The following is an 11,905-nucleotide window of genomic DNA, read 5'->3' as shown; positions in this document are numbered from 1 at the left end:
GTTCTGTTGATTCATGAATGTGAATTATTTATTTAGAAGACAAAATAATTAGTTATGTTAATCGTACATTAATCTAGGAATTCAAACCTATTTATGTCACACAGCTTTTCCAAGCCTACATTAAACTGTACTCCTAAGAGGACTGGGTGCAGAGGTAGTGGCACTATTTATCATTGCAGGAAGTTTTTGTGGTAAACTGGGAACAATAAACATTTTTGCTTTCCTCTACCCGCTCTCCAGTGCAGCCAGTTCTGTTCAGTCCACGTGTTTCCTGTTTCCTCCACCCTGAACTGTTATGTAAGCTTTCAGATGGGTGTAACCAAAATCCTGTGACGTGCAATTGCTCTCCGCCCCATTCACTGCATATCAGTGAGTGAACATGAAAAAGGGAACTCCGTTTTGGTTTAGATCAGTTCCCAGCTTCTTTTTTGTTTGGAAAAAGTGGAACTATTTCACATTCACTGTCTCTGAGAGGTGAAATGGCGCAGCGAGGAATTCAAATAGACCAGGAAAAACTCTGCTGTTCGATCTGTCTGGATCTACTGAAGGATCCCGTGACTATTCCCTGTGGACACAGCTACTGTATGAGTTGTATTAAAAGCCACTGGGATGAAGAGGACCAGAAGCAAATCCACAGCTGTCCTCAGTGCAGACACACCTTCATGCCGAGGCCTGCTCTGGTGAAAAACACCATGTTAGCAGATTTAGTGGAGGAACTGAAGAAGACAGGACTCCAAGCTGCTCCAGCTGATCACTGCTATGCCGGACCTGAAGATGTGGCCTGTGATGTCTGTACTGGGAGAAAGCTGAAAGCTGTCAAGTCCTGTCTGCAGTGTCTGGTGTCTTACTGTGAGCAGCACCTCCAGCCTCACTATGAATCCCCTGCCTTTGAAAAACACAAGCTGGTCGACCCCTCCAAGAAGCTTCAGGAGAACATCTGTACTCGTCACAATGAGGTGATAAAGATTTTCTGCCGCACTGATCAGCAGTGTATCTGTTATCTGTGCTCCATGGATGAACATAAAGGCCACGACACAATTTCAGCTGCAGCAGAACGGACTGAGAGGCAGAAAGAGCTCGGGGTGAGTCGACAAAACATCCAGCAGAGAATCCAGAACAGAGAGAAAGATGTGACGGTGCTTCAGCAGGAGGTGGAGGCTATCAATCACTCGGCTGATAAAGCAGTGAGGGACAGTGAGAAGATCTTCACAGATCTGATCCGTCTCATTGAGAAAAGAAGCTCTGATGTGAAGCAGCACATCAGATCTCAGCAGAAAACTAAAGTTAGACAAGTCAAAGAGCTTCAGGAGAAGCTGCAGCAGGAGATCACTGATCTGAGGAGGAAAGACACTGAGCTGGAGAAGCTCTCACACACAGAGGACCACACCCAGTTTCTACAGAGCTACCCCTCACTGTCACATCTCACTGACTCTAAAGACTCATCCAGGATCAATATCCGCCCTGTGCGACACTTTGAGGATGTGACTGCAGCTGTGTCAGAGGCCAGAGATAAACTACAGGACTTTGTTAGTGATGTGTGGACCAAGATCTCACTGACAAAGACTGAAGTGGATGTTTTGCTGGCACAACCTCAGCCCAAGACCAGAGCTGAATTCTTACAGTATTCACGTCAGATCACACTGGATCCAAACACAGCAGGCAGATGGCTCAAATTATCTGCAAGGAAGAGAAAAGCAACAGTGAGAGGATCAATTTTAGCGCTAGCTTTCAACAGTAGTTTTCAGGTCCTGAGCAGAGAGAGTCTGACTGGACGATGGTACTGGGAGGTGGAGTGGAGTGGTGGTGCAGTTTCAGTAGCAGTCACATCTGCACATAGGAGAAGACCAGTATATGAAACTGGATTTGGGAACAGTGACACATCTTGGGCAGTATATTGTTTGAATGATTCTTATCAATTCAGACATAACAACATCAGCACTCCCATCTCAGGCCCTCAGTCCTCCAGAGTGGGAGTGTACCTGGATCACCCTGCAGGTATTTTGTCCTTCTACAGCGTCTCTGACACCATGACTCTCCTCCACAGAGTCCAGACCACATTCACTCAGCCTCTCTATGCTGGACTTGGTGTTTATGGTTATGATTCCTCTGCTGAATTGTGTGATCTCAAGTAGACAGGTGTTATAAACAAGACAAAGGCTGAGAATCTACTTTTAGGTAGTAAATTTACTCTCCATCTTTGTTGTTCAGCTCTCTGTGCTGTGATGGTTCTGCACTGAACAGTCACTCAAACAGTGTGGGTATATGTAGATATATGTATATTAAGCATATATGTATAGAACTTAAATATCAGATGAACAGAAATGAACAGAATCTATAAGTGTGGGGGTTTTCTTTTAAAATCTTTTAAGTAAAATAATATTGTGGAGTTGAATGGGTTTTTTTTCAGATAATGTTTGTATAGTGGGAAAATTTGATTAATTGGAAACAAATATCAAAAATGTCAACATTTTAGTGTTTATATATAGAAATAAACCCATGTAATCATTGACATATATACTATTTTTTGTTGTAAAGTGTTTGATTTGAGCTCACAGATGATCATAGTTGATGTTTATTTTTTAAAAGTGTAGTTAAGATGTATAATTATTGTTACTATACTCAGTGGTCGAATTGTTAATTTTTAACAAGGGGGATGCAATGTAGCTTTGATTTTTATGCGTGCACACATCATCAAATATGACAGCACAGATGTGCAAAATTAATCAAGACAAAGAAAAATGGCATGACCTATACCTGCTGCCTTTAAAAACACAAATAATGCAGTAGTAGTGCTATTGCAATACAGACAAAAACATTTTAGAGTATAAATCAGATTAGTTCTAAAATAGCTGTGAAAATGAATCTTAGAGTCACTCTTATCCTATAGACATTTCCTTAGCCAGTTATAATTTCTCCTTACCTGTGAAGCCTTGGGCTGATAATTGGTGATGCTGTCAGGTCCCTGTCCTGATACCTGCCTGGTTTCTCCCTGTCCCTCTTCTATCTATTACAATAATATACAGTAGATAATAAACGTGCAAAGCAAAATTCATAAATAGAATTAGGAATAGTATTGGTGACATAGCTGTGGAAATTAATTGCACAGTCACTTTTGTGCTATAGATATTTTCTCAGCCAGTTATAATCTCTCCTCACCTATGAGGACCCTACATGATCATCCTTGCTGGCCTCTGGTCCACTGTCTCCTCCCTGACCCTGCTCTTTATATTGTAGCAATAAAGATTAAACAAATATGTGCAAAGCATTAGTGAGCACAAGTTCTTATTAAGGAGGAGTGGGTTTATTCCTAGCATGAAACTAGCTAGCAAGGCATTTAACATACGTAACACATTAACATTAGTATTCTTGTTAACTAGCTTAACTTGATATATTGGCATCTATTAATTAGTCATCATTTAGCTAACATTATCTACATGCAACAGCATTATTCAACTTACACGGTTTGTTTGGAAGAAACTGTGCACTGACTATACTGATAATCACTTGTGACACATTGTTGATTTTCCTCTACAGTGCAGACATTCTGGTTTAGCAGACTTAATGTGGATTAAAAGAATGGAGAAACTGAACCAGGATTTATTAATTAGCTCATTTAATAAAGTTGATTATTCCCTCAAGGACTGATAAAGTATTTTTTTATGAATGTGTGGAATAAAAATTTCTTTGGTTCTGCTTCATGGATTTCAATCTTTATATATATTTTTTAATTGTCCATCTGGGACACATGAACAAAACAGAGGCATTCTTAATGTTTATTTTAACACCGGTGTTTTTCCTACTGTGCAAATGTCCACTGTGATAAAGGACTCTACTGTCACAGAGGGAAAACAAAACCAAGGGAGACACCTGGTGGTGACAAAGTGACATGATTAACAAATCTGACTGTCTCCTTTACTGACAGGCTGCCATGCTGAAGTTTAAAAGAAGACTTTTTGTCCAGCTGAAGAGCCGGCCACTGAACTACTCAATATTTACAGAAAGAAGTTTGAGAACCACTGCTCTAAAGGGTCGCTGTATTTTCAGAACCCACTGAAAGATTTTGTGTCATTACAGTGTTTCATTACAATTAGTTTTTCCCCCTCAACCAGATTGGCACAGTGACATGTACAGGTTTCAGGTCCTGAGCAGAGAGAGTCTGACTGGACGATGTTAATGGGAGGTGGAGTGGAGTGGTGGAACAGTTTCAGTAGCAGTCACATCTGCACGTAAGAGAAGACTAGCATGTGAAAGTGGATATGGGAACAATCACACATCTGGAGCAGTATATTGATTTCCTAACTATTATACATTGAGACATAACACCGTCCTCACTGCCATCTCAGGTCCTCAGACCCGTTTTTTTGTTCATAAACTTACTCCCCATCTTTGTTGTTCAGCTCTCTGTGCTGTGATTTTAAATATTACATGAACAGAGTGTGGTACTTTCATGTTTGTTTGTTTTTTCTTACAAAATATTGTATCTTACATGAAACAATGTTAAAGACTCTTCATAATAATTTTGTTATTTTCGGACACATGGCATCGATTAATCTTTATATTTTGAATTCTTAATCAGCTCTACTTCCTCTACCGAAAGGACTTGAGACTAAATGCTACAAGCAGTTATGTGCACCTTGTTCACCAAATAGAATATTGATTTGGTTACGTTATGATGAGTTTGTTTCAACATTGAGGGCGACACAAATGAAAGGGCTGATTTGGGCGCTCCATGAGCTAATTTCAGCATCAAACTCTTGGTTTTAGGAAATTTTTTTGCACCAGTTTGTGTAAATCTGCATCAGTTGTTGTGCATCGATTTCTGGCCACTACTTTCATGTTTGTATTGAGGGAACAAAAGTGCATGTTCTAGATATTGAGGGGAGCCTGTGTACTGCACACCCCCACCCCAAAATCTACACTTGTGGCCAACTGAAACGTATTAATGTCACACAGCTTCTCTAAGCCAAAGTTAATCTGTATTTCTGAGACAACTGGGTGTAGAAATGACAGCAATATAAATCATTGCAAAATATTTTAGGTGTATACTGACAGCAATAACCATTTTGCCTTCACATCAAGTTTTATGTACAATATGATCTTTGCTCTGTGTTGTAAAGAGGGCCTATAAACACTGTTCAAGTCCAAACCATTAGTCTTCCAGGACCAATCAAAGTCTGATCTGATAAGCCCTCTAACTTATCAACTGAATGCACTAAATGCCTTTCAGACATTCACTGTCTCTGAGAGGTGAAATGGCGCAGCGAGGAATTCAGATGGACCAAGAAAAACTCTGCTGTTCCATCTGTCTGGATCTACTGAAGGATCCTGTGACTATTGCCTGTGGACACAGCTACTGTATGAGCTGTATTAAAAGCCACTGGGATGAAGAGGATCAGAAGCAAATCCACAGCTGTCCTCAGTGCAGACACACCTTCATGCCGAGGCCTGCTCTGGTGAAAAACACCATGTTAGCAGATTTAGTGGAGGAACTGAAGAAGACAGGACTCCAAGCTGCTCCAGCTGATCACTGCTATGCCGGACCTGAAGATGTGGCCTGTGATTTCTGTACTGGGAGAAAGCTGAAAGCTGTCAAGTCCTGTCTGCAGTGTCTGGTGTCTTACTGTGAGCAGCACCTCCAGCCTCACTATGAATGCCCTGCCTTTAAAAAACACAACCTGGTCAGCCCCTCCAAGAAGCTTCAGGAGAACATCTGTACTCGTCACAACAAGGTGATTGAGATTTTCTGCCGCACTGATCAGCAGTGTATCTGTTATCTGTGCTCCATGGACGAACATAAAGGCCACCACACAATTTCAGCTGTACAGGAACGGACTGAGAGGCAGAAAGAGCTCGGGGTGAGTCGACAAAACATCCAGCGCAGAATCCAGAACAGAGAGAAAGATGTGACGGTGCTTCAGCAGGAGGTGGAGGCTATCAATCACTCGGCTGATAAAGCAGTGAGGGACAGTGAGAAGATCTTCACAGATCTGATCCGTCTCATTGAGAAAAGAAGCTCTGATGTGAAGCAGCACATCAGATCTCAGCAGAAAACTAAAGTTAGACAAGTCAAAGAGCTTCAGGAGAAGCTGCAGCAGGAGATCACTGATCTGAGGAGGAAAGACACTGAGCTGGAGAAGCTCTCACACACAGAGGACCACACCCAGTTTCTACAGAGCTACCCCTCACTGTCACATCTCACTGACTCTAAAGACTCATCCAGGATCAATATCCGCCCTGTGCGACACTTTGAGGATGTGACTGCAGCTGTGTCAGAGGCCAGAGATAAACTACAGGACTTTGTTAGTGATGTGTGGACCAAGATCTCACTGACAAAGACTGAAGTGGATGTTTTGCTGGCACAACCTCAGCCCAAGACCAGAGCTGAATTCTTACAGTATTCACGTCAGATCACACTGGATCCAAACACAGCAGGCAATTGGGTCAGATTATCTGGAGGGAACAGAAGAGCAACAGAAAATCAGCCAGGATCTTTACCAGTTATTCCTCCACCAGGTTCACGCAGTGACATCATCAGACTTCAGGTCCTGAGCAGAGAGAGTCTGACTGGACGATGTTACTGGGAGGTGGAGTGGAGTGGTGGAACAGTTTCAGTAGCAGTCACATCTGCACATAGGAAAAGACCAGTATATGAAACTGCATTTGGGAAAAATGACACATCTTGGGCAGTATATTGTTTGATGAATCATTATCAATTCAGACATAACCGTATCATCACTTCCATCTCAGGCCCTCAGTCCTCCAGAGTGGGAGTGTACCTGGATCACCCTGCAGGTATTTTGTCCTTCTACAGCGTCTCTGACACCATGACTCTCCTCCACAGAGTCCAGACCACATTCACTCAGCCTCTCTATGCTGGACTTGGTGTTTATCATTATCATAGCTCTGCTGAATTGTGTGATCTCAAGTAGACAAGTGTTATAAACAAGGCAAAGGCTGAGAATCTACTTTTAGGTAGTGAATTTACTCTCCATCTTTGTTGTTCAGCTCTCTGTGCTGTGATGGTTCTGCACTGAACAGTCACTCAAACAGTGTGGGTATATGTAGATATATGTATATCAAGCATATATGTATAGAACTTAAATATCAGATGAACAGAAATGAACAGAATCTATAAGTGTGGGGGGTTTCTTTTAAAATCTATAAAGTAAAATAACATTGTGGAGTTTAATTTATTTTCAGATAATGTTTGTATAGTGGGAAACTTTGATTAATTGGAAACAAATATCAAAAACGAGTGTTTATATATAGAAATAAACTCATGTAATTATTGGCGTATATACTATTTTGGTTATGAAGTGTTATATTTGAGCGCACAGATGATCATAGTTGATGTTTATTTTGTTCTTGTCACTTTGTTAATGTGTAAATATATTTCAAAAGTGTAGTTAAGATATATAATTCTTGTTAGTATACTGATAATCACTGAAGCATTGTTGATTTTCCTCTACAGTACAGACATTCTGGTTTATCAGACTTAATGTGGATTAAATGAATGGAGAAACTGAACCAGGATTTATTAGTTAGATCATTTAATAAAGTTGATTTATCCCTCAAGGACTGATAAAGTTTTTTTGTTTTTTTTTACAAAAGTGTGGAAAAAAACATTTCTTTGGTTCTGCTTTTTAGATTTCAATCCTTTTGTATTTTTTAGTTGTCCATCTGGGACACATGAACAGAACGCCTGTGCTTTTCTGTCCAAAATGTCTGCTGTGATAAAGGCCTCTACTGTCACAGAGGGAAAACAAAACCAAGGGAGACACCTGGTGGTGACGTTGGAAAATTGCTCTTTTGAGACTAAAACCAATTTATGATACACAACATAAGAGTAGCCTATACAATGTTGAACATTATGAATGATCTATGAAAGCTGCAAGGCCGATGTGCTCATTCATAAGATCAACATTTTCTGTAAATAATCCTGTAAATAGCCTTAATTGTGTAAGGAGCCTGAGGTTGCTAGGTTTATCCTATGTTTTTCTTGTTCCCTTGTTCTTCCGTTTGTGGGATATGTGACATGTGGTGCACAGGCTGTTGTCAATTATTGAGAAACACACCCACAGCTGATTAATCCTCCCACACCTGTGCACACCTGTGAAATGGGTGGGGCAATTTCTATTTAAGCTCAATGTTGGAAATAATGGTGTTGGACAGTCTTGATGGACTGAAATGTTAGTGTTGCTGATGAATTGTGAAGCTGAGCAAAGAGCAGTGTGCGGGATTTTCTGTTCAAAGACTCAAGTGATTTTGTACTCAAACAGAAACGTTAAGTATTTGTTAGGGGGTTGAATAAAAAATTGTTTGGGCTTCAAGCTAAATAAACCATCTAAAAAAAGGTTGATGTTTTGGTTATTTGTGGTTTTCACAAGACAATGTTACAGTACACAGCAACTAGATGTGTCGGGTACATGTGTCTTTTTAACCATACAGGTACAGATGTAGATGTAATATCCAATGAGACCACGAGATGGCAGCATCCAGCAACTTTAAGATAACTACTGGCTTCAGAGAGGTGAAGCTTGAAAACCCTTTATTATTAAAGATTTAGGAAAAAGTAGCATCATGTTGCACTGCAGGGTGCAGCTGAGTGTCACACACAAACATGAGAGATTAAGTGGGAATTGTAAAAACAATGATTTCCTTCACCTTTGTTCATCTGGAACTGAGTTTCCAGGTCATGTTCCCACTATCCCAACAGTCTGCAAGGGATGGTGACAAAAGGAGTCAATTGTATTTTTCTATCTTGACCCCATTGTCCCATATTTCTGGGTCTAAGCGACTAATGGGAACAAAAATCCCAATTGAAACTGGTCCCGAATTGAGTGTGAGTGCATAGTAGACTACATCCACTAAAAGTGTTGTTTTTGCCACTGACAGGCTTTGATTGTTTTTCTATTTGTCTAACAACACTATGGAAAGAATCCCTACAGAGATATACCATTGTTTAAAGAGTAAGATCATTTTTATTGAAGCAGAAACAGTCCCAAAATCACTTTAGGCAAACCCAAAAGTCTCATTTTAAATAAACAGTAATTTTAGGCTGTATGGAGCCAGCATATCTTCACATCTAATTGGATGAATTCAGGCTTTATTTTAACTAAACCAGAGTTGGCGATTGTTGGAACAGTGATAAGACAAAGGAAGACAGCTCTGTGAGTTTTATTTTGTTACTGACTTTGAATGAAGTGTGTTTTACAATGATAAAAATTGAGCATGGCGTTAGTTCAGGCAGAACATGATGTCAAGGTCAGCTCACATCCCAGCTACTTCAGCTGACCTCAAACAACCAATCAACTGATGGAGCAGCCGATTGATGGAAGGGAGTCAGCTGATAGATCACATGATTCCTTTCTATGAAACCAATTTGTAAATCTCATTCAGGGCGCCCTATTTAAACTGCTCTGGCCTGCCTACTGTTGCTGCTTGCTCTGCAAGCTGCTTTGCAACCTGCCTCCACCCCAGCTCCTCCTTTTCATGCTGTGTCTGCCTTATCAATGTCATTTCTGTTTGTCATTGATGCTGCTCTGTTCTGTTCCTGTGGGGTCTTTGCTGCTGCTGTCCCTGCCTAAGGATTTTGATGTAGGCTCATGAAAGGGCAGGGAGGTGTGCTCTCTCTGCCATAGGCTTTCCATGTAGGCGCATGGAGGAGGTTTTCTGCATAGACCTAGGAAAGGCAGAGAGGCCCCAGAACAGAGCCATATAGCCAAATATAATACTGCAAATGGAAATGAAGTTTTATTTGACTAAATTGTTCCTGACTGCATTACTGTTTATTTATCAGGAGTCTGGTGGGTTTGGTGATGGTGATTTCCAGGTTGTTTCTGGTTGAACAAAAAGTCTGTCTCTGTAGGGATCCTTTCCATAATGTTGTCAGATACTGACTATAACAATCTGAGTCTGTCAGTGGCAAAAACAAGCTTGTAAAAGCAAATCCCTAAGTATAGTGGATTAAACAATGCTGTGTTTGTTGCCAATTGATTCAACTTCTAATTTGTAAGAGGAACCATGTGTTATATTCTCTTACTTTGCTCTCATTGCTCTTTCCAACTGCGACTGGTCCTCAGGGATAATTTCAGGAATAGTTAAACTATCTAAAAGTAAGGATGTGTGACACTCGGCAACTCAAAGCAAATCAATCTACATTAATAAAAAGCACTACAGGTACGAAAAAAATGTCGTTTTGATTTTGGGGTAAACTGTCCCTTTAAAATCAAGAGTCGCTTTTATTTTGATAATGGTGTGACAGTGTTTTTAACATGCTGCTCACAAATAAAGTGCAGTTACTGTGAAATTGAGGAAATAATTCAGAGGTAGTGGTGGCCTCTCCTGGCTGGTAAAGGAAGAGTTGAACTATTTGACTGTGGAACAACTTTGTTTTATCTTTGATATACATGCATTATAAAGACATGTTAAGATTCCAACTATTGCTCAACATTATGTTCTGTTAATTCATGAATGTGAATTATTTATTTAGAAGAAAAAAAAATAGTGTTGCTCGTAGGGTGATCTAGGAATTCTAGCCTATTGATGTCGCACAGCTTTTCCAAGCCTACATTAAACTGTATTTCTAAGAGGACTGGGTGCAGAGGTAGTGGCAATATTTATCATTGCAGGAAGTTTTTGTGGTATACTGACAGCGATACACATTTTGCTTTCCTCTCCCTGTTCTCGAGTGCAGGGTCTGTTCAGCACGTTTTTCCTGTTTCCTCCAACCTGAACCATTATGCAAGCTTACAGATGGGTGTAACCAACATGCTCTGACATGCAATTGCTCTCAAGCCCCATTCACTGCATATCAGTGAGTGAACATGAAGAAAGGGAACTCTGTTTTGGTTTAGATCAGTTCCCAGCTTCTTTCTTGTTTGACAATGTGAAACTATTTGACATTCACTGTCTCTGAGAGGTGAAATGGCGCAGCGAGGAATTCAGATGGACCAGGAAAAACTCTGCTGTTCGATCTGTCTGGATCTACTGAAGGATCCCGTGACTATTCCCTGTGGACACAACTACTGTATGAACTGTATTAAAAGCTACTGGGATGAAGAGGATCAGAAGCAAATCCACAGCTGTCCTCAGTGCAGACACACCTTCATGTCGAGGCCTGCTCTGGTGAAAAACACCATGTTAGCAGATTTAGTGGAGGAACTGAAGAAGACAGGACTCCAAGCTGCTCCAGCTGATCACTGCTATGCCGGACCTGAAGATGTGGCCTGTGATGTCTGTACTGGGAGAAAGCTGAAAGCTGTCAAGTCCTGTCTGCAGTGTCTGGTGTCTTACTGTGAGCAGCACCTCCAGCCTCACTATGAATCCCCTGCCTTTGAAAAACACAAGCTGGTCGACCCCTCCAAGAAGCTTCAGGAGAACATCTGTACTCGTCACAACAAGGTGATAGACATTTTCTGCCGCACTGATCAGCAGTGTATCTGTTATCTGTGCTTCATGGATGAACATAAAGGCCACGACACAATTTCAGCTGCAGCAGAACGGACTGAGAGGCAGAAAGAGCTCGAGGTGAGTCGACAAAACATCCAGCAGAGAATCCAGAACAGAGAGAAAGATGTGACGGTCCTTCAGCAGGAGGTGGAGGCTATCAATCACTCTGCTGATAAAGCAGTGAGGGACAGTGAGAAGATCTTCACAGATCTGATCCGTCTCATTGAGAAAAGTAGGTCTGATGTGAAGCAGCACATCAGATCTCAGCAGCAAACTAAAGTTAGACAAGTCAAAGAGCTTCAGGAGAAGCTGCAGCAGGAGATCACTGATCTGAGGAGGAAAGACACTGAGCTAGAGAAACTCTCACATACAGAGGACCACACCCAGTTTCTACAGAGCTACCCCTCACTGTCACATCTCACTGACTCTAAAGACTCATCCAGGATCAATATCC

General features: G+C 41.1%; 3 protein-coding genes across 3 annotated transcripts in view; all 3 read left to right on the top strand.

The window, feature by feature from the left end:
* Positions 1 to 387: 387 nt before the first annotated feature.
* LOC126395249 (tripartite motif-containing protein 16-like) lies at positions 388 to 3,627 on the top strand. Its single transcript, XM_050052574.1, has one exon. The coding sequence runs from the start codon at positions 480 to 482 to the stop codon at positions 2,130 to 2,132; it is 1,653 nt and encodes a 550-aa protein (XP_049908531.1). The 5' UTR covers positions 388 to 479; the 3' UTR covers positions 2,133 to 3,627.
* Positions 3,628 to 5,252: 1,625 nt separating this feature from the next.
* LOC126395247 (tripartite motif-containing protein 16-like) lies at positions 5,253 to 6,994 on the top strand. The gene has a single exon (XM_050052572.1). The coding sequence runs from the start codon at positions 5,253 to 5,255 to the stop codon at positions 6,927 to 6,929; it is 1,677 nt and encodes a 558-aa protein (XP_049908529.1). The 3' UTR covers positions 6,930 to 6,994.
* Positions 6,995 to 10,837: 3,843 nt separating this feature from the next.
* The window catches only part of LOC126395250 (tripartite motif-containing protein 16-like), a 16,643-nt gene continuing 15,575 nt past the window's right edge, over positions 10,838 to 11,905 (top strand). The window contains exon 1 of the mRNA XM_050052575.1: positions 10,838 to 11,687. Coding sequence (XP_049908532.1) covers positions 10,927 to 11,687 — 761 coding nt within the window. The 5' untranslated portion in view covers positions 10,838 to 10,926. The remainder of the gene's footprint in view (positions 11,688 to 11,905) is intronic.

The sequence above is a fragment of the Epinephelus moara genome, chromosome 9 (assembly GCF_006386435.1).
Source record: "Epinephelus moara isolate mb chromosome 9, YSFRI_EMoa_1.0, whole genome shotgun sequence".
NCBI lineage: Eukaryota > Metazoa > Chordata > Actinopteri > Perciformes > Serranidae > Epinephelus > Epinephelus moara.
The sequence above is the reverse complement of the archived record's forward strand: the minus strand, read 5'-3'. Positions and strand labels throughout refer to the sequence as shown.

What these genes read in the sequence shown, in the direction of transcription:
- LOC126395249 (XM_050052574.1), top strand. Translation starts at nt 480, where the DNA reads ATGGCGCAGCGAGGAATTCAAATAGACCAGGAAAAACTCTGCTGTTCG.
- LOC126395247 (XM_050052572.1), top strand. Translation starts at nt 5,253, where the DNA reads ATGGCGCAGCGAGGAATTCAGATGGACCAAGAAAAACTCTGCTGTTCC.